This window comes from Oncorhynchus tshawytscha, linkage group LG01 (assembly GCF_018296145.1).
Source record: "Oncorhynchus tshawytscha isolate Ot180627B linkage group LG01, Otsh_v2.0, whole genome shotgun sequence".
Classification (NCBI taxonomy): Eukaryota; Metazoa; Chordata; class Actinopteri; order Salmoniformes; family Salmonidae; genus Oncorhynchus; species Oncorhynchus tshawytscha.
The window spans coordinates 7,662,415-7,685,733 of NC_056429.1; the positions used below are offsets into that span (position 1 = coordinate 7,662,415).

Sequence of the window (23,319 nt, forward strand, 5' to 3'; positions counted from 1 at the left end):
TCAGTTAAGAACAAATTCTTATTTTCAATGACGGCCTAGGAACAGTGGGTTAACCGCCTTGTTAAGGGGCAGAACGACAGATTTTTACCTTGTCAGCTCGGAGGATTCGAGCTTGCAACCGTTTCGGATTACTAGTCCCAACGCTCTAACTACTAAGCTATCCCATTCAGCCGCCCCATTTGGGTCACTGACGGTGTAACACAAAGGTTATTACGTTTTTATTTATTTTTATTTTACTCAGTTGATCGCTGTCTGGTTTCTAACATCACCATATTATTTGCTGTCATCTTTTTCTGATTCTGATTGAGTCTACCTTAGCATTATGATTTAACATTTTATTTCTCTTTTTCCCTCCCAACTGATTCCTTTCGTTTATCCTTTCTCATTCTCTCACCTTTTCATCCATCCTACACACTTACCCTTTATCTATACCCTCCCCGGCTCACTTGGATGGTTACACACTATTCTCCTTTGGGATGGCAACACTCCTCCTCTCCTGTGGATGGCAACACTACTGTCTACTCTCATCCTCTCCTGTGGATGACAACACTACTCTCTACTCTCATCCTCTCCTGTGGATGACAACACTACTCTCTACTCTCATACTCTCCTGTGGATGACAACACTACTCTCTACTCTCCTCCTGTCCTGTGGATGACAACACTACTCTCCTCCTCTCCTGTGGATGGCAACACTACTCTCTACTCTCATACTCTCCTGTGGATGACAACACTACTCTCTTCTCTCATCCTCTCCTGTGGATGACAACACCACTCTCTACTCTCATCCTCTCCTGTGGATGACAACACCACTCTCTACTCTCATCCTCCCCTGTGGATGACAACACCACTCTCTACTCTCCTCCTGTCCTGTGGATGACAACACTACTCTCTACTCTCCTCCTGTCCTGTGGATGACAACACTACTCTCCTCCTCTCCTGTGGATGGCAACACTCCTACTCTACTACTCCACCTCCATAGCTGGCTTTGTGAAGTCTCCCCTGTCTGAGACCAAACTAACAGGCGACACCTTTGAGTTGTACTGTGACGTGGTCGGTAACCCGACCCCAGAGGTCCAGTGGTGGTACTCTGAGATCAACCGGGCCGACTCCTTCCGCCAGCTCTGGGACGGCGCCCGTAAACGTCGCGTGTCCATCAACACGGCGTACGGCACCAACGGCGTGAGTGTTCTGGTCGTCACGCTTCTCGGTCTGGAGGATTTTGGGACGTACGAATGTCGGGCCAGTAATGATCCAAGGCGTAACGATCTGCACCAAAACTCTGCCTGGATCAGAGCACAAGCTACCATTACTATGCTGCAGAGTGAGTGGTCAGAGACAGTAGAGTAACCCCATCGCCCCTCAGGGTTAGCGGCTTCATTAGTAGCCAGTCCCAATTCACTCCCTACCCCTTCCCCATATCAATCAATCAAATGTATTTATAAAGCCCTTTTTACATCCAGCCTAAAACCCAGCCTAAAACCCCAAACAGCAAGCAATGCAGGTGTAGAAGCACGGTGGCTAGGAAAAACCCCCTAGAAAGGCTGGAACCTAGGAAGAAACCTAGAGAGGAACCAGGCTCTGAGGGGTGGCCAGTCCTCTTATGGCTGTGCCGGGTGGAGATTATAACAGAACATGACCAAGATGTTCAAACGTTCATAGATAACCAGCATGGTCAAATAATAATAATCACAGTGGTTGTAGAGGGTGCAACAGGAGTAAATGTCAGTTGGCTTTTCATAACCGAGCATTCAGAGTTAGAGATAACTGTTGCGGTAGAGAGAGAGAGTTGAAAACAGCCGGTCCGGGATGAGGTAGCACGTATGGTGAACAAGTCAGGGTTCCATAGCCACAGGCAGAACAGTTGAAACTGGAGCAGCAGCACGACCAGGTGGACTGGGGACAGCAAGGAGTCATCAGGCCAGGTAGTCCTAAGGCATGGTTCTAGGGCTCAGGTCCTCCGGGAGGGAAGGGAGAGGGAGAGAGAGAGAGAATTAGAGGGAGCACACTTTAATTCACACAGGACACCGAATAAGACAGGAGAATAACTCCAGATATAACAGACTGATCCTAGCCCCCCGACACAAACTATTGCAGCATAGATACTGGAGGCTGAGACAGGAGTGACCCTTTGATGTTTTGTACCTCTGTGAGGTGTAAGCAACATGGTTGATTCTACACGACTATACCAGCCCTCATGGGGTTAGCAACTCAACTAGCTCTACCTGTGTACTTCCAAAATCCACCCTTCAAAAACTTCCAGGTCATCCACCAGTTCCCTTGTAGAAGCCATCACTGTATTACATCGTATTATATTGTATTACATCGTATTATATTGTATTACATCGTATTGTATTGTATCCTATTGTATCGTATTGTATTGTATTGTATTGTATTGTATCCTATTGTATCGTATTGTATTGTATCATATTGTATTGTATTGTATTGTATCATATTGTATCGTATTGTATTGTATCCTATTGCATTATATCGTATCGTATTGTATCATATTGTATTGTATCAAATCGTATTACATTGTATCGTATTGTATCATATTGTATCATATCGTATTACATCGTATTGTATCGTATTGTATTGTATCATATTGTATCATATCGTATTACATCGTATTTTATCATATCGTATTACATCGTATTGTATCATATCGTATTACATCGTATTGTATCATATCGTATTACATCGTATTGTATTACATCGTATTGTATCGTATTGTTGTCACGGCTGTCGTAAGGAGAGGACCAAGGTGCAGCGTGGTAAGCGTACATTTTCTTTATTGAATCAAAATGACGCTAAACAAAATAATAAACACAACAAAAACAAACCGTGAAGCTCAAAGGCAAAGTGCCCTAAACAAAGTCAATCTCCCACAAACACAGGTGGGAAAAAGGGTACCTAAGTATGGTTCCCAATCAGTTGCCAATCAATTGAGAAATCATCTAACTAAACTAAACACAAATGAGAAGAAACTATACTATGGAACAGAGATAAATTATATAAAGAATGATAGTTAAAAGCTCTGGAGTACTTCAATGAAATTCTAGACAAGAAAGCAAACTCGGCTCGATCTTCCATCTAGGCAGATGGCTTGTTCATAACAAAACACTTTTTTGTTGGTAAGATTAGCAAACTTGGGTATGGCATGCAAACAAAAAATGCTGAACCTTCATAATCATGCATAATGGACCCAATAATGAAAGACAAGCTCTTTGAGTTCCACAAAGTGGGTGTGGAAGAGGTGAAGAATTGTTGCTATCTCTAAAAAAAATATACTTTTAATATATTTTTTACCTTTATTTAACTAGGCAAGTCAGTTAAGAACAAATTCTTATTTACAATGACGGCCTAGGAACAGTGGCTTAACTGCCTTGTTAAATAAGGCACCACCTGGTACCGACAACCTGGATAGTAAATTGCTAAGGTTGGTAGCGTAATACATTGTGACTCCTGTTTGCAACATCTTCAATTTAAGCCTAGAAGATGGTGTGTGCACTCAGAGGGAGGCAGAGGTCATTCTGCTGACCCTAGAATAGCAGAGCACCCTTTTAATGGTTCAAACAGCCAACCAATCAGCTTGCTGCAAATGCTTTCAGCTTGCTTATAGGGAAGGGCTTCTCAAAGACGATTGTGGGAGCTGTTTTTCCTTATTATGGATTGAGAGATACCTAAAAAACTGATGGTTTTCGTTAATGGAAGCCTCTCTAATGCAAATTCAGTTGAGTGTGGTGTACCCCAGGGCAACCGGCTAGGGCCATTATTGTTTTACTGTTTTTACAAATGACCTTCCACTGACCTTGAATAAAGGGGAAAGGGAGGGGATACCTAGTCAGTTGTACAACTTAATGTCTTCAACTGAAATGTGTTTTCTGCATTTACCCCAAACCCCTCCGAATCAGAGAGGTGGATAAAGCTTGTGTGTCTATGAACGCTGACGACTCAACATAAAACACGTCCACTGCAACAGTAAAATAAATAACTGAGACGCTTAACATAGAGCTCCATTCAGTTTTAGAATGGGTAATTAGCAATAGTGCTAATTATTTCAAAAACTAAAAGAATAATTTTGGGACAAATCACTCGCTGAATGCTAAACCTTGTTTAGATCTATTATTGAGTAATGTGGCTATTGAGCAAGTTGAGGAGACTAAACTGCTGGGTGTAACCCTAGATAGCAAGTTTTCATAACATATAGGCTCTATGGTTTCTAAAATGGGATGAGGTCTGTCCGTAATGGGGTGTTGCTCTACCTTCTTGACGTCTAAGTTGACCAGACAGGTCCTTCAGGCCGTAGTTTTGTTGCACCTGGACTACTGTACAGCTGTGTGGTCATGTGCGGCAAAGAAGGACATAGGTGAATTGCAATCGGTCCAGAAACAAAGCAGAACGTATCACACTTAGATGTACTGTACATGGAGGGAAAGTGTCCGTAAAAATGCATGTCAGTCTCTCCTGGCTCAAAGTTGAGTGATTGACTGCATCTCTATTGGTCTTTGTGCGAGGTATTGATGTGTTGAAAGTACCGAACTGTCTGTTCAAGCAGTTGGCACACAGTTCACACCCTCATCGGTACAACACAAGACATGCAACCAGCCATCTCTTCACAGTCCCCAGGTCCAGAACAGAGGCTGGGAAACACACAGTGTTAAATAGAGCCACGACTACATGGAACTCTCTGTTAACCCAGGTAACTCAAACAAGCAATAATACCAGATTAAAAGAACACTTTACCGCACAAAGGGGACTGTGAAGAGCCATTTTATATACCTTGTATTGTAATGTGCACTGTATTATGTATTAGACCTAGATATCGTGTGTATGTGCTGATATGTAGGCTATGTGTGACGTTTTAAATGTATGTATTTCAGTCCTTGACTAATAATATTCTGTGTTATGTATGATGTCATGTTTCATGTGGACCCCAGGAAGAGTAGTTGATGCCTCTGCAGCAGCTAATGGGGTTCCTAATGAATACCAAATACCAAATCACCAACCATACACCCTGAAAATGAATAAATAGCAGAGCTCTCCCTCTGTGCCTCCCCCATACATCCTGAAAATCAAGAACGATCTCCCTCTGTGCCTCAGCTCCTTAGTTAACAGCTTCACTAGACCTCCCAGTGTACCACATGCAGCCTCCTAGGTCTTGCAGCTTCTCCCAGTGTACCCCATACAGCCTCCTAGGTCTTGCAGCATCTCACAGTGTACCCCATACAGCCTCCTAGGTCTTGCAGATTCTCCCAGTGTATCCCATGCAGCCTCCTAGGTCTTTCAGCTTCTTACAGTGTACACCATACAGCCTCCTAGGTCTTGCAGCTTACACTGAGACCATAGTGTTAAGTAGAGGTCGCTCCCTCCCCTCTACACTGAGATCATAGTGCTTAGTAGAGGTCCCTCCCTCCCTCCCGTCTACACTGAGACCATAGTGCTAAGTAGAGGTCCCTCCCGTCGTCTACACTGAGACCATAGTGCTTAGTAGAGGTCCCTCCCTCCCTCCCGTCTACACTGAGACCATAGTGCTAAGTAGAGGTCCCTCCCGTCGTCTACACTGAGACCATAGTGTTAAGTAGAGGTCCCTCCCTCCCTCCCGTCTACACTGAGACCATAGTGTTAAGTAGAGATCCCTCCCGTCGTCGTCTACACTGAGACCATAGTGTTAAGTAGAGGTCCCTCCCTCCCATCTACACTGAGACCATAGTGTTAAGTAGAGGTCCCTCCCTCCCTCCCGTCTACACTGAGACCATAGTGTTAAGTAGAGATCCCTCCCGTCGTCTACACTGAGACCATAGTGTTAAGTAGAGGTCCCTCCCTCCCATCTACACTGAGACCATAGTGTTAAGTAGAGGTCCCTCCCTCCTGTCTACACTGAGACCATAGTGTTAAGTAGAGGTCCCTCCCGTCATCTACACTGAGACCATAGTGTTTAGTAAGGTTCCCTCCCGTCGTCTACACTGAGACCATAGTGTTTAGTAAGGTTCCCTCCCGTCTACACTGAGACCATAGTGTTTAGTAAGGTTCCCTCCCGTCGTCTACACTGAGACCATAGTGTTTAGTAAGGTTCCCTCCCGTCTACACTGAGACCATAGTGTTTAGTAAGGTTCCCTCCCGTTGTCTACACTGAGACCATAGTGTTTAGTAAGGTTCCCTCCCGTCTACACTGAGACCATAGTGTTTAGTAAGGTTCCCTCCCGTCTACACTGAGACCATAGTGTTTAGTAAGGTTCCCTCCCGTCGTCTACACTGAGACCATAGTGTTTAGTAAGGTTCCCTCCCGTCTACACTGAGACCATAGTGTTTAGTAAGGTTCCCTCCCGTTGTCTACACTGAGACCATAGTGTTTAGTAAGGTTCCCTCCCGTCGGCTACACTGAGACCATAGTGTTTAGTAAGGTTCCCTCCCGTCTACACTGAGACCATAGTGTTTAGTAAGGTTCCCTCCCGTCGTCTACACTGAGACCATAGTGTTTAGTAAGGTTCCCTCCCGTCTACACTGAGACCATAGTGTTTAGTAAGGTTCCCTCCCATCGTCTACACTGAGACCATAGTGTTTAGTAAGGTTCCCTCCCGTCTACGCTGAGACCATAGTGTTTAGTAAGGTTCCCTCCCGTCTACACTGAGACCATAGTGTTTAGTAAGGTTCCCTCCTGTCTACACTGAGACCGTAGTGTTTAGTAAGGTTCCCTCCCGTCATCTACACTGAGACCATAGTGTTTAGTAAGGTTCCCTCCCTCCCGTCTACACTGAGACCATAGTGTTTAATAAGGTTCCCCCCCCCTCGTCTACACTGAGACCATAGTGTTTAGTAAGGTTCCCTCCCGTCGTCTACACTGAGACCATAGTGTTTAGTAAGGTTCCCTCCCGTCTACACTGAGACCATAGTGTTTAGTAAGGTTCCCTGAGACCATAGTGTTTAGTAAGGTCGTCTACACTGAGACCATAGTGTTTAGTAAGGTTCCCTCCCGTCTACACTGAGACCATAGTGTTTAGTAAGGTTCCCTCCCGTCTACACTGAGACCATAGTGTTTAGTAAGGTTCCCTACACCCGTCGTCTACACTGAGACCATAGTGTTTAGTAAGGTTCCCTCCCATCGTCTACACTGAGACCATAGTGTTTACCTATCTAGCTAACCTATCTAACCCATCTCACTCATGCACCCATCTCACCCACCCTAACCTATCTAACCCATCTCACCTATCTAACCCATCTCACCCACCCTAACCTATCTAACCCATCTCACTCACCCTAACCTATCTTACCCATCTCACCCACCCCAACCCTTCTCACCCATGTTACCCATCTCACCCACCCTAACCTAACTAACCCATCTAAACCATTTGCACTGATACTTTGATTTCCCTTTCATTTTGTCCTTTTGTGTTCTTTCATATTTCATTCTTAGAAATGTTTGTGTATGTAAGGGTAGGTCCACATTTTTAAACATGGGTTTGGACAGTCTCATGTATTTACATTTGAGTCATTTTGCAGACACTCTTATCCAGTGAATATGTACTGTAGTGAATATGTACTGTAGTGAATATGTACTGTAGTGAATATGTACTGTAGTGAATATGTACTGTATTGAATATGTACTGCAGTGAATATGTACTGTAGTGAATATGTACTGTAGTGAATATGTACTGTATCTATACTAAACAAAAATGTAAACGCAACATGCAACAATTTCAAAGATTTGAAAGAGTTACAGTTTATATAAGGAAATCAGTCATTTGAAATAAATAAATTAGGCCTTAATCTATGGATTTCACATGACTGGGAATACAGATATACATCTTTCGGTCACAGATACCTTTAAAAAAAAAAGTAGGGGTGTTGATCAGAAAACCAGTCAGTATCTGGTGTGACCATTTGCCTCATGCAGCACAACACAACTCCTTCGCATAGAGTTGATCAGGCTGTTGATTGTGGCCTGTAGAATGTTGTCCCACTCCTCTTCAATGGCTGTGCAAAGTTGCTAGATATTGGCGAGAACTGAAACACACTGTCATACACGTTGATCCAGAGCATCCCAAACATGCACAGTAGGTGACATGTCTGGTGAGTACGCAGGCCATGGAAGAACTGAGACAGTTTCAGCTTCCAGGAATTGCCATGCATTATCACGCTGAAACATGAGGTGATGGCGGCGGATGAATGGCATGTCAATGGGCCTCAGGATCTCGCCACGTTATCCCTGTGCATTCAAATTGCCATCGATAAAATGCAATTGTGTTAATTGTCCGTAGCTTATGTCTGCCCATCCCATAACCCAACTGCCACCATGGGGCACTCTGTTCACAGTGTTGACATCAGCAAACCACTCGCCCACACGACGTCATACACGTGTTCTGCGGTTGTGACGCCGGTTGGACGTACTGCCAAATTCTCTAAAACGACGTTGGAGGCGGCTTATGGTAGAGATATTAACATTAAATTATCTGTCAAAAGCTCTGGTGGACATTCCTGTAGTCAGCATGCCAATTCCACACTCCCTCAAAACTTGAGTAATCTGTGGCATTGTGTTAGGTGACAAAACTGCACATTTTTAGTGGCCCTTTTATTGTGCCCAGCACAAGGTGCACTTGTGTAATGATCATGCTATTTAATCCTGTTCTTGATATGCCACACCTGTCAGGTGCATGGGCTATCTTGTCAAAGGAGAAATGCTCCCTAACAGGAATGTAAATACATTTGTGCACAACAATTTTTGAGAAATAAGCTCTTTTGTGTGTATGGAAAAATTCTGGGATCTTTTATTTCAGCTCATGAAACATAGGACCAACACTTTACAAGTTGCGTTTATATTTTTTGTTCAGCATATATAAATATATGTGGTTCTGGGTTACGAAGGACATGGAAACCTATCAAACACTAGCCCTAAATCACTACCCAGTCCCAGAACCCTGACTTCTAACCTTTAACCCCTATGTCAGCTCTACAACCTTCTGTGCTGAATTGCTGGATGCCAAGTAGATTTCAAACTGTCTGCAAATCATTGGAGGTAGAGACCAGAGCCATTTATAGACATCCTGTTTATGTGTATGGCTCTGGTATGGGAAAGTACTCATACGGTATGTGTATGGCTCTGGTATGGGAAAGTACTCATACTGTATGTGTATGGCTCTGGTAGGGGAAAGTACTCATACTGTATGTGTATGGCTCCGGTATGGGAAAGTACTCATACTGTACAGTATGTGTATGGCTCTGGTATGGGAAAGTACTCATACTGTATGTGTACGGCTCTGGTATGGGAAAGTACTCATACTGTACAGTATGTGTATGGCTCTGGTAGGGGAAAGTACTCATACTGTATGTGTACGGCTCTGGTATGGGAAAGTACTCATACTGTATGTGTATGGCTCTGGTAGGGGAAAGTACTCATATTGTATGTGTACGGCTCTGGTATGGGAAAGTACTCATACTGTATGTGTATGGCTCTGGTAGGGGAAAGTACTCATACTGTATGCGTATGGCTCTGGTAGGGGAAAGTACTCATACGTGTACGATTCTGGTAGGGGAAAGTACTCATACTGTATGTGTATGTGTATGGCTCTGGTAGGGGAAAGTACTCATACTGTACAGTTTGTGTACGGCTCTGGAATGGGAAAGTACTCATACTGTATGTGTATGGCTCTGGTATGGGAAAGTACTCATACTGTATGTGTATGGCTCTGGTAGGGGAAAGTACTCATACTGTACAGTATGTGTACGACTCTGGTATGGGAAAGTACTCATACTGTATGTGTACGGCTCTGGTAGGGGAAAGTACTCATACGTGTACGATTCTGGTATGGGAAAGTACTCATACTGTATGTGTACGGCTCTGGTATGGGAAAGTACTCATACTGTACAGTATGTGTACGGCTCTGGAATGGGAAAGTACTCATACTGTATGTGTATGGCTCTGGTATGGGAAAGTACTCATACTGTACAGTATGTGTACGGCTCTGGAATGGGAAAGTACTCATACTGTATGTGTATAGCTCTGGTATGGGAAAGTACTCATACTGTATGTGTATGGCTCTGGTATGGGAAAGTACTCATACTGTATGTGTATGGCTCTGGTATGGAAAAACACTCATACTGTACAGTATGTGTACGGCTCTGGAATGGGAAAGTACTCATACTGTATGTGTATGGCTCTGGTATGGGAAAGTACTCATACTGTATGTGCCTACCACTCACTCATTGTGCTTGTTTGAAGTGAACTACAGGGTTGTTTAGTAACACAAGCCTGTGTGATGTCTCTATCAGGGCTGGGGTCAATTCCATTTCAATACAGTCAATTCTGGGAGTAGCCTGAAATTCCAATCCAATTTTTCTCATTGCTTTTCAACTAATTTCAATGAACTACATTGAATCCATTTGAAATGGAATTGACCCCAGACCTGATGTCTTATCGGTGTTTCAGAGCCTTTCATCAACTGAAATGTACATTTTTCTCATTGTTTTTCAGTTAATTGGAAACGTCAGTTTAACTCCATGTGTTGAATGTATTGAAATGGGATTGAATATTGGAAGTGTTTTATTGGGGTTTCAGAGCCTTCCATCAACTCGTCGGACCACATCATGCTGCCCACTGATCACCACAGCCTGCCCATCACTTTGCAGTGCAACCTAACTTCAGCCCACAGTGCCCACAAGGAGAGCTTCTGGATGAAGAATGGGGAGGAGATCCAAGAGACCCGCGGAGAGAGAGCCAACACTGAGTACTAGTACGTCCCCATCTATAAGAGTTTAACAACAGTCATGGTAGGGAGAGTTTAGATCATTATCTGTCCTCCTATTTCCTTATTTATTTCCTTATATGTAATAAAGCCCTCATTGGTTAATAAAGTAGATCGGTTGGGCCCTCATGTCTCTTCCTCAACTCTTTTTTGAATTGACATCCTAGTGAATATTTTTGATGATTGATTGGGGGCTTGGAACTCTCCCCTTCAGTCCTATTTAGTGTTGTGTTGAGGATCCCTGGCTGTCACGCTGGAGACCGGGGTCCATTTCCCCTGACGGGGGATGTTTTTTACATATAAGTGTTAATTAACTTTGAAAAGATCCTCTCTGCCGTGTTAGAATTCTGGGGGTTTCTTGATTGTTCCTGATTATTAGAGATGTTGAAGATGGGTTGGTCTAAGTCCTACAGTATTTGCCCCGCTTGCCCCCTTATGGGTAACAGTCCTCTAACCTAAGTGCACATTTCTGAAGAAACGACAGATTATTGGGACGCAGGCAATGCCTCTGACATCAGAGTGCCTTTCAGAGTTAGAACTAAACGAGGATTGATTGACTTGTGGTGTTTGTTTTGTGTAAATCCAGCCTGAAGAAGCCCCGAGGAGAGGATTCAGGGGAGTACATGTGTGTCTACACCTTCGATCAGGCCCCGTCTGCTAACGCCACCATCGAGATTAAAGGTACGACCTATCCCTAACCCTCCGTTAACATAACATAGTGTTGTATGAGGTTAGCCACACCATCGAGATTAAAGGTACAGTACTACTCCCACCCACCAGTGTTGAATAGTAATTCACATGAGTCATTCACATGAATCATTGACATGAATCATTCCAAGGCACAATGATGACCTAATAGGCTGCCCAAGGCAGCACTGTCATATAGTCCCTGAAATACCGCCTTTCATAGGGCCTCCCTGCCTACATCAGACCTGGGTTCAAATACTATTTCAGGTATTTCAATTACTTTTCAATATATTTCCAAAACAAGTATTCAGATACTCAGACACTTGGAAGGTGTTTGAAAATACTCAAATACACTGACTCACACATTCCCATGCATTGAATCCAGGTATTTGATAATATTATTTGAAAAAAGTATTAACTAAAATACTCAAAAGTACTTGTTTTGTGCAGTGTATTTGAAAATACTCAAATAAGACAGAAAAAACATATTTAAATAACAAATACTCAAATACACATGTATTTGTCCCCAGGTCTGGCCTACACCGCCATTGAGTGTTGAATGGTAGACATTGTATTAGGTACACCTCGTTCACAAAAATGGATCGCTTCTGCAAACAGTGAGTCACATGGCTGTGGCTTGCTACTCTATATAAAGCAGGCAGACAGGCATCGAGGCATTCAGTTACTGTTTGATTAAACGTTAGAATGCGCAAAGCTAGTGACCTAAGCAACTCTGAGCGTGGTATGATCATCAGTGCCAGGCGTGAGGGATCCAGTATCTCAGAAATGTCCTCCTGACACGACAGTGTCTAGGGTTTACTGAGAATGGTGCGACAGGCCTCCCGAGTGGCGCAGTGGTCTAAGGCACTGCATCGCAGTGCTAGCTGTGCCACCAGAGATTCTGGGTCGAGTCCAGGCTCTGTCGCGACCGGGAGACTCATGGGGCGGCGCACAATTGGCCCAGCGTCGTCCGGGTTAGGGAGGGTTTGGCCGGCAGGGATGTCCTTGTCCCATCGGGCACTAGTGACTCCTGTGGTGGGCCGGGCACATTGCACGCTGACACGGTCGCCAGGTGTACAGTGTTTTCTCCGACACATTGGTGTGGCTGGCTTCCAGGTTAAGTGGGCATTGTGTCAAGAAGCAGTGCGGCTTGGCAGGGTTGTGTTTCGGAGTACGCACGGCTCTCGAGTTGCAGCGATGAGACAAAACTGTAACTACTAACAGGGTACCACGAAATTGGGGAGAAAAAGAGGTCAAATAAAAAAGAGAGAGAGAGAATGGTGCAAGAAACAAAAAACATCCAGTCAGCGGCAGTCCTGTGGGCGAAAACAGATAGTTGATGAGAGAAGTCGAAGGGAAATGTAAGCTAACAGGTGGGCCACAAATGGACAACATCTCGGAACTCATCGATCCTTGTCACCGATGGGCTATTGCAGCAGACCACCTCACCTGGTTCCGCTCCTATCAGCTAAAAACAAGAAGAAGAAGTGGTGCCAGTGGGCACAACATCACCAACACTGGACAATTGAGGAGTGGGAAAACGTTGCCTGGTCCAACGAATGCTGTTACATCACGCTGATGGCAGAGTCAGGATTTAGCGTAAAACGTGCTTCCTGCTTTTGCCAGCCAATCAACTGTGGACTGAACTGACATGGTTTGTAAATAATAATGTAAATAATAATAGTCCTTCCACAGTGACCTTTCAGTGACTGGATTCTGAATTCTTATTCCTTACACTCATTGCTGCTCCTTTATTCGCACACATGCATGCATACACACACACACACACACACACACACACACACACACACACACACACACACACACACACACACACACACACACACACACACACACACACACACACACACACACCGTAAACACACACACACACCGTAAACACACACCGTAAACACACACACACACACACACGCACACACACACGCACACACACGCACACACACACGCACACACCAGAAAACACACACACCGTAAACACACACACACACACACACACACACACACACCGTAAACACACACACCGTACACACACACAAACACACACAGCAGTGAATGGATTCCCATGGGGCTAGTACTGATCGTTCCCAATAGACAGCAAGAAATACCTTCATTTAGGATTAGAGCGAATGCAGAGTGTTTATGAATCAAGATGCCGTAACAACAGAACAACAGCTGTTAAATGAATAACACAGGTTATTCAAAGGTTGAACATTACCCACGAGGCAATGTACAGCTGGAGATGCTTTTGTAATTGAATCTCAGCGTACAATTGTAATTGATGATTTTAATATTTACTAGAGCAAACTTATTCTAATAGAGAACTCTATATACCTTCACATTGGAATTGGAACTGCAGTTTAAATTCTGTAATTGACGATTTTAATATTTACTAGAGCAAACTTATTCTAATAGAGAACTCTATATAGCTTCACATTGGAATTGGAACTGCAGTCTAAATTCTGTAATTGACTGATTTGTAATGGAATGGAACCCTGCCCTGATGTTAGTACACCAATGGGGTTCTATTATGAGATAACACTATTAGTAAAATTATCATTACTTTCATTGGTTTCGTCCTAAGTGGTGCCCTGAAATGGTGCCCTATTCCTTTTATAGTGCCCTTCTTTTGACCATATCCTATAGGGTTCTATGTAGTGGGAAGTAATATTTGATACACAATATTATATAAACATCACATGCGACTCGTTATAAGACGACGCAATTCGCTTATTAAAAGCGTTATCTGACTCCATAAAGATAATTAGCAATATGCAAGAGAGAGAGAGAGAGAGAGAGAGAGAGAGAGAGAGAGAGAGAGAGAGAGAGAGAGAGAGAGAGAGAGAGAGAGAGAGAGAGAGAGAGAGAGAGAGAGAGAGAGAGAGAGAGAGAGAGAGAGAGAGAGAGAGAGAGAGAGAGAGAGAGAGAGAGAGAGAGAGAGAGAGGGGAGAGAGAGGGGGGGAGAGAGAGAGAGAGGGGGAGAGAGGGGGGAGAGAGAGAGAGAGAGGGGGAGAGAGAGAGAGAGAGATAGTAGGTTTCTCACCCCACAAGTCAGGGACATAAGATAAATAATCATTCATCTAAGACCATTTTTTATGCATCTGAGATGTTTGGACTCAGGATCTGAATTGTTGACCAATAGTATTAATGTAAAGGTAACCTCCAATCAGATATCACACGTACATGAATTAACCTCTACTTATCAGAGTTTAAACAATGAGGTTGGTATGACAACACAGATACAGTACAGGAAATGGGCTGCCCTACATCTATAGCTCTATACACAGTACAGGAAATGGCCTGCCCTACATCTATAGGTCTATACACGGTACAGGAAATGGGCTGGGCTGCCCTACATCTATAGCTCTATACACAGTACAGGAAATGGGCTGGGTTGCCCTACATCTATAGCTCTATACACAGTACAGGAAATGGGCTGGTATTTGGAACACAATCCCTGAGACTTTATTATGTGATAACACGGTATTATTACTTATTTGTCGTTTTCCCTCATTCCAGCTGGTCCTGACATCATAGGCCACAAGCGTAGTGACAATAAGAATGAGGGCCAGAAGGCCTTGCTATACTGTAAGTCCACTGGCTACCCCTACCCTATCTGGACCTGGCGCAAACTGGACAACGGGTTCTACATGGTACGTTGTTGTTGTTGTTCTTCTTCTCCTTGTTATTGTTGTTGTTCTTCTTCTTGTTATTGTTGTTGTTGTTCTTCTTCTTGTTCTTGCTGTTGTTGTTCTTCTTCTTGTTATTGTTGTTGTTGTTCTTCTTGTTATTGTTGTTCTTCTTCTTCTTGTTATTGTTGTTGTTGTTCTTCTTGTTATTGTTGTTGTTCTTCTTCTTCTTGTTATTGTTGTTGTTCTTCTTCTTGTTATTGTTGTTGTTCTTCTTGTTATTGTTGTTGTTCTTCTTCTTGTTATTGTTGTTGTTGTTGTTCTTCTTCTTGTTATTGTTGTTGTTCTTCTTGTTGTTGTTGTTGCTCTTGTTGTTGTTGTTGTTCTTCTTGTTATTGTTGTTGTTGTTGTTCTTCTTGCTCTTGTTGTTGTTGTTGTTCTTCTTGTTCTTGTTCTTCTACTTCTTCTACTTCGCATGACCATTACTTCTCCTCCTCCCTCTCCCGACAGGACATCAACAACTCCTCCGGCCGTTTCTTCATTAACAACAAAGACAACTACACTGAGCTGAGCATCATCAACCTGGACATCGACTCCGACCCGGGGGAGTACCAGTGTAACGCCACCAACATGATCGGCACCTCGTCCATCGTGTCTGTGCTGCGGGTTCGGAGCTACCTGGCCTGGCTTTGGCCTCTGCTGGGCGTCCTGGCCGAGGTCGTTATCCTGGTCATCATCATCGTGGTCTATGAGAAACGCAAGAAGCCAGACGATATACAAGACGGTGAGTCAGGAGTCTGAGACCATATCAGCCATGGTGGCCATTTTGGTTTGCTGGTTTGTGGTTTGTTCTACTCATTTCAATGTTGTTATTGTTGTTTGTGGTCAAATATAGTTTGCAAATAGCCATTTCAAATGATTAATTATTTTCCAAGAGGAGAAAAACAGTAATCAGCATTATTCAACACTACAGATTACTTCCACGAATAAGCTAATACTCAATTCTTAAATCATAGTTCTCTCTGTATATGGAGGCATCCTTGCCAACCAGCTGATGACCTAACAACCAGTGATGTAGTGGGTTAACTCAAGTACTCTGTGTACCCTCCTATTTACCCACGGTGTTCAGGGTTTACCCTCCTATTTACCCACGGTGTTCAGGGGTTACCCTCCTGTTAACCCACAGTGTTCAGGGGTTACCCTCCTGTTAACCCACGGTGTTCAGGGGTTACCCTCCTGTTAACTCAAGTACTCTGTGTACCCTCCTGTTAACTCACAGTGTTCAGGGTTTACCCTCCTGTTAACTCACGGTGTTCAGGGTTTACCCTCCTGTTAACCCAAGTACTCTGTGTACCCTCCTGTTAACTCACAGTGTTCAGGGTTTACCCTCCTGTTAACTCACAGTGTTCAGGGTTTACCCTCCTGTTAACCCACAGTGTTCAGGGTTTACCCTCCTGTTAACTCACGGTGTTCAGGGTTTACCCTCCTATTTACCCACGGTGTTCAGGGTTTACCCTCCTGTTAACCCACAGTGTTCAGGGTTTACCCTCCTGTTAACTCACAGTGTTCAGGGTTTACCCTCCTGTTAACTCACGGTGTTCAGGGTTTACCCTCCTGTTAACTCACGGTGTTCAGGGTTTACCCTCCTGTTAACCCACAGTGTTCAGGGTTTACCCTCCTGTTAACTCACGGTGTTCAGGGTTTACCCTCCTATTTACCCACGGTGTTCAGGGTTTACCCTCCTGTTAACCCACGGTGTTCAGGGTTTACCCTCCTATTAACTCACAGTGTTCAGGGTTTACCCTCCTGTTAACCCACAGTGTTCAGGGTTTACCCTCCTGTTAACCCACAGTGTTCAGGGTTTACCCTCCTGTTAACTCACGGTGTTCAGGGTTTACCCTCCTGTTAACCCACGGTGTTCAGGGTTTACCCTCCTGTTAACTCACTGTGTTCAGGGTTTACCCTCCTGTTAACTCACGATGTTCAGGGTTTACCCTCCTGTTAACTCACAGTGTTCAGGGTTTACCCTCCTGTTAACCCACAGTGTTCAGGGTTTACCCTCCTGTTAACTCACGGTGTTCAGGGTTTACCCTCGTATTTACCCACGGTGTTCAGGGTTTACCCTCCTGTTAACCCACAGTGTTCAGGGTTTACCCTCCTGTTAACTCACGGTGTTCAGGGTTTACCCTCCTGTTAACTCACGGTGTTCAGGGTTTACCCTCCTGTTAACTCACAGTGTTCAGGGTTTACCCTCCTGTTAACTCACGGTGTTCAGGGTTTACCCTCCTATTTACCCACAGTGTTCAGGGTTTACCCTCCTGTTAACTCACGGTGTTCAGGGTTTACCCTCCTGTTAACCCACGGTGTTCAGGGTCTACCTTCCTGTTAACCCACGGTGTTCAGGGTTTACCGTCCTGTTAACCCACGGTGTTCAGGGTTTACCTTCCTGTTAACCCACGGTGTTCAGGGTTTACCCTCCTGTTAACCCACAGTGTTCAGGGTTTACCCTCCTGTTAACTCACGGTGTTCAGGGTTTACCCTCCTGTTAACTCACGGTGTTCAGGGTTTACCCTCCTGTTAACCCACAGTGTTCAGGGTTTCCCCTCCTGTTAACTCACGGTGTTCAGGGTTTACCCTCCTATTTACCCACGGTGTTCAGGGTTTACCCTCCTGTTAACCCACGGTGTTCAGGGTTTACCCTCCTATTAACTCACAGTGTTCAGGGTTTACCCTCCTGTTAACTCACGGTGTTCAGGGTTTACCCCCTGTTAACTCACGGTGTTCAGGGTTTACCCTCCTATTTACCCATGGTGTTCAGGGTTTACCCTCCTGTTAACCCACGGTGTTCAGGGTTTACCTTCCTGTTAACCCACGGTGTTCAGGGTTTACCCTCCTGTTAACCCACAGTGTTCAGGGTTTACCTTCCTGTTAACTCACAGTGTTCAGGGTTTACCGTCCTGTTAACCCACGGTGTTCAGGGTTTACCGTCCTGTTAACCCACGGTGTTCAGGGTTTACCTTCCTGTTAACCCACGGTGTTCAGGGTTTACCTTCCTGTTAACCCACGGTGTTCAGGGTTTACCCACCAAATTGTTACCACTACATCTTTGCTAACAACGTCCCAGCTGGCCTAATCAAATTACCCATGAATATTCAATCTGTAAGATTGTCCTAACAAGGTGTGTCCTACAGCAACAGTGTTGTGTGTGTGTGTGTGTGTGTGTGTGTGTGTGTGTGTGTGTGTGTGTGTCTGTGTCTGTGTGTGTGTGTCTGTGTCTGTGTGTGTGTATGTGTGTGTGTCCGCCTGTTGGGTGAAGCTACTCAGACTGAATTATTGAGTACAGGTGTAGCCAGTATAGTGTCAGGTAACGACAGAGCAGATGTCTGCTGACCTGCAAAATCTGACTTCAAAGTATTTTTCTGTCTTGACAGACTGCAATTTCTGATCCATTCTGATCAACTGGCTTGTTCCTGTGCCAGGAAAATAAATACCACATTAATCAGATCATATACTGTACCTGGCCATTACGACAGATCAAAGTTGTTTCTGCCTTTGGCCTTTTGTTGGGCAAAACACACACACACACACACACACACACACACACACACACACACACACACACACACGGTACAACAACCCTTAGTTAATAAATGTTGGCAGGGTATTACTGTGTAATATTTTTCCCCCTCTTTCCCGAATTGCATAACACAACCTATGTTTGGTAAGTGACAGACTGCATGTCTCTTGAGATTCAATCAGCATCTAAGCTTATGTCCAAACCATCCAAGCTAGCCTGATCAGTTTGTGCTGTGTACAGTAGTTTACTCCTGTGGTTGTTGTCATGCCAAACAACGACCATAGGAGTTGGCAAGACAGCACAAACAGATCTGAACCCAGGCTACATCCACACAACATTCTGTACATTCATCTATCCCCAGTGGGCAAGATTTGGCACGTGATGTCAAACGGACGTCATTTTCTGGTTTTAAAACAGATTTTCTGGTTGAGAGGATGTCATATTACCAGTTTACAATCAAACCGTGACTGTAAAGATGTTGTTTTTTTTCTTCACGACGGCACCAAGACGTCATCAAGACGTCATATTTTGGTTGTTATCTGTTCGTATAACCAGTTTTGCTAGCTGGGTTTTCTATAGAACCTTAAATTAGAATGTCTCTTTGCTTTACTGCTTAGGCTACTTCTCTATGGACGTTCACAGTCAGACAGCTTGTATTAAACAACAACAAAATAGTATATCGTGCCAAGGTCACCTTCAAGGTCATCAGTTTTCAATTATTGTATTCCCTATTTTATGCTAGTAGCATAATATGCTTTTGTAAGGAGTCCATTAATATAATATATGCCATTAAGCAGACACTTTTTATCAAAAGTAGCTTACAGTCCTGCATTCATTTTTAGTATGGGTGGCCTCAGCGGGAATCAAACCCACAACCCTGGCATTGCAAACACCATCCTCTATCAACTGAGCCACACAGGACTAAAATTGTTTACTTTGTGTTGGTCAATTTCAATGCAGTGAGTGAATAGCCCTTTTGGTGCGCAGCTTGTCTGTCTTTGCATGTATGTTTTTTAACGAAAAGGAATTTAAACTTCTGCTTGAAATTCATAATCACTTTCTCATCTCATGTGGGTTTTGTGGCTCTTTTTGACTGCATTCGGTGTGATAGTGACTGTGAGTGTCCTTCCCTGTTAAGTTTAAAGATGGCTTCCATTCAGCATAGGGCCAATACACTATTTAACTTCTTCACCTGCGATTCCATCCCATCAGCATGGTTTTGAGCTCAAGTTTAGTTCATTCACTTATGGAATTTATGGAACTTAATTGTATCAATTTATGGAACTAGTGGAACTAAGTTCAATTCCCAAATCATGGAATTGTGTAACACACAAAACTGTCTATGAACATCATGTAACCAAGCCTCCAACCAGACAATGTGTTACAGTCATTCGTATTACCACTGTAACACGTTGCTTCTTTAAGGAATACTGTACTTTCTACCCAAACAATTCCCCACCAGCATGCTCCATTTTCTTCCTGTCATTTTTTCAGAAGATATTTTCAGCTGATAATCTAAAACAAAGTTGTTGTTTTTTGTCTTCATTTCTTCATATTTTCCCTTTGTGCATCAGATGACGAACCAGCTGGACCCATGTAAGTGCATCCATGTTACAATCATTTCTTGATTTAGAGGTCTATGTTTTGCTGCAGTGTTTTTGTGTTGTTTCTGTTTCTGTAAACTGCTGTACACTAGAGTTGGGCTCAATTATATTTTGTAAAACTGAAATTGATCTTCCAGTTCAAAATGTTCCTAATTGACAGGAACCCTGGGGTACATTGCCTTTAAGTCATGCATACAGTATATTCTACAAACCTTTTTTTACTGCTAAGTAGATGTAAAGTTTTTGACCAATGATCAGCGATCAGGTGTATTATTAGTGTGTTAGCTGTGTTTTGATGGTAACCCAGTCTAACTCAGTCTGTGTGTATCCTATTACAGGAAAACTAACTCCACCAACAACCACAAAGACAAGAACCTTCGTCAGAGGAACACAAACTGAGCAGATTGATGTCTCATTATTAGTGAGTATTTATCCTCTCTGAAGTCAATGCCAGAGTTGTCTGGTCAAAACACAGAGAAAAGAAATGAGCTAGCAGCCATTTTGTTTTCCCAAATTCACGTTGTTGTCATTTACTTCATGTAGCAGCAACCTGTCAATCACCACAGATAGTCAATCACATGTTGTGCAGGAAATCAATATTGCTAAAAAGTTTATCCTACTTTATCAATAACTTGTCATTGTATATCTTCCTGTCAATGCTACAGACATACAGACACATATCGTGACATGTAATCTGCAAGTGGTGTGTAACAGCCAGGGTTGGGGTCAAACCCATTTAAATAAATCCAGGAAGTAAACTACATTTAAATAAATCCAGGAAGTAAACTAAATTTAAATAAATCCAGGAAGTAAACTAAATTTAAATAAATCCAGGAAGTAAACTACATTTAAATAAATCCAGGAAGTAAACTAAATTTAAATAAATCCAGGAAGTAAACTACGTTTAAATAAATCCAGGAAGTATACTAAATTGACTGAATGGAAATGGAATTCGTCCCCAACCCTGGTGCCAGTACAAACAAAGCACAATAGAACACACTAATAACTTCCTTCCACTTTTTTCCCCCACAGATAATAACATATTATACATGTATTGACCATATGAAGGTAACCAGGAGAGGGATCCATAGCAATGTGTTAATGAGGAGGAGGAAGAGGAGGAGGAGCTACTGTAAATGTCTGTATTGTATGATGAGGCATGCCTTCTGATTTGATTATCTGTTTATCGTGTGATGGGGGTGAAGAAGGTGATCAATGAATGTGATCCCCATAACATTATGAATGGTTTACGAAGTGTCTATGAAGCATTATAACCATTGTGGCTGCATGCAGTTATTGATTGTTGCTGTTTATTTATTTATTATTTATTCTTATCAGATTCTTGTCATTTTCTATTTTTTTTAAACTAATTCTGAAGTAATGCATGCAAGGTATTCTAACCTTCTGTTTGGTGTTGACATGACATGACTTTTTCCTCTCCGTCTCAAAGGGCACCCTAGTCCATATACAGTGCACCACTTTTTGACCTGGGGCCTGGGTCTCAAATCCAAAATGGCACCCTAGTCCCTATACAGTGATCTACTCTTGACCAGGGCTCACAGGGTAGTGCACTGTATAGGACAGGGGTATTCTGACCCTACTGTATAGGACAGGGGTATTCTGACCCTACTGTATAGGGCAGGGGTATTCTGACCCTACTGTATAGGACAGGGGTATTCTGACCCTACTGTATAGGGCAGGGGTATTCTGACCCTACTGTATAGGGCAGGGGTATTCTGACCCTACTGTATAGGACAGGGGTATTCTGACCCTACTGTATAGGGCAGGGGTATTCTGACCCTACTGTATAGGACAGGGGTATTCTGACCCTACTGTATAGGGCAGGGGTATTCTGACCCTACTGTATAGGACAGGGGTATTCTGACCCTACTGTATAGGGCAGGGGTATTCTGACCCTACTGTATAGGACAGGGATATTCTGACCCTACTGTATAGGACAGGGGTATTCTGACCCTACTGTATAGGACAGGGGTATTCTGACCCTACTGTATAGGACAGGGGTATTCTGACCCTACCGTATAGGACAGGGGTATTCTGACCCTACTGTATAGGACAGGGGTATTCTGACCCTACCGTATAGGACAGGGGTATTCTGACCCTATGAGGTCCGGAGCACTGCTGGTTTTCTGTTCTACATGATAATGATTTACACCCACCTGATGTCCCAGGTCTAAATCAGTCCATGATTACAGGGGAATAATGGGATCATTTTTTTGATGAATTTGAGGGATAGACTTTTAGAGTAAAAGGTGCTATCTAGAACCTAAAAGGGTTCTTCGGCTGTCCCCATAGGAGAACCCTTTGAAGAACCCTTTTTGGTTCGAGGTAGAACCCTTTTGGTTCATGGATCCCTAAAGTGTTCTACCTGGAACCAAAAAGAGTTCTACTATGGGGGACAGCCGAAGAACCTTTTGGAACCCTTTTTTCTAAGAGTATATAAGGAATAGGTTCCCATAGGGAGGAATAGGTTCCCATAGGGAGGAATAGGGTGCCCTTTGAGATGCTGGCCTGGTTTTGTTGACTTTGAGATGCTGGCCTGGTTTTGTTGACTTTGAGAGTGGCTTCATGTTGATAGATAATCATTATTTATTTGTGTTGACTATGAGAATCTAAAGACTTTGCAATGTAAAAGAAAAATCACCAGAGATCGTAATCTGGTATGACAGTAAATCTGTACATCATTCTGCTGCATACTATTTTATAAGTTGGTAACTTGTTTAACATTTCATCAGATTAGATTTGGTTTACATTTTAATGAGGGCTTTACAATGTCCCCCCGTCTTTTGACTTTGATTGATAATTCCTATATTTTACATGTTCTGTATGTATATATTTATGAAATCACCTTCATATATAATGATATATGAAGGATATTCATTCATAAGATGCACTTAAGTGTTGAAAAAGAATGGGAATTTAAAAAAAATCTGTATGAATTTCATTCAGTAGCTAAGCAACTGAACTCCACCCAATCCTAACCCTATTGCTAGAGTATGTGTATTGTGTATAGCATGGCTATTATCCTATGCAATAATAATAATCAAT

At 43.3% G+C, this 23,319-nt stretch overlaps 1 protein-coding gene across 1 annotated transcript in view; it reads left to right on the top strand.

The window, feature by feature from the left end:
• The window catches only part of LOC112257979 (neuroplastin-like), a 45,092-nt gene extending 22,498 nt beyond the window's left edge, over positions 1-22,594 (top strand). Inside the window, exons 2-8 of the mRNA XM_042325217.1 lie at positions 10,552-10,726; positions 11,325-11,419; positions 14,963-15,096; positions 15,583-15,856; positions 20,224-20,245; positions 20,592-20,674; positions 21,286-22,594. Coding sequence (XP_042181151.1) covers positions 10,552-10,726; positions 11,325-11,419; positions 14,963-15,096; positions 15,583-15,856; positions 20,224-20,245; positions 20,592-20,652 — 761 coding nt within the window. The 3' untranslated portion in view covers positions 20,653-20,674; positions 21,286-22,594. The remainder of the gene's footprint in view (positions 1-10,551; positions 10,727-11,324; positions 11,420-14,962; positions 15,097-15,582; positions 15,857-20,223; positions 20,246-20,591; positions 20,675-21,285) is intronic.
• The last annotated feature ends 725 nt before the right edge of the window (positions 22,595-23,319 follow it).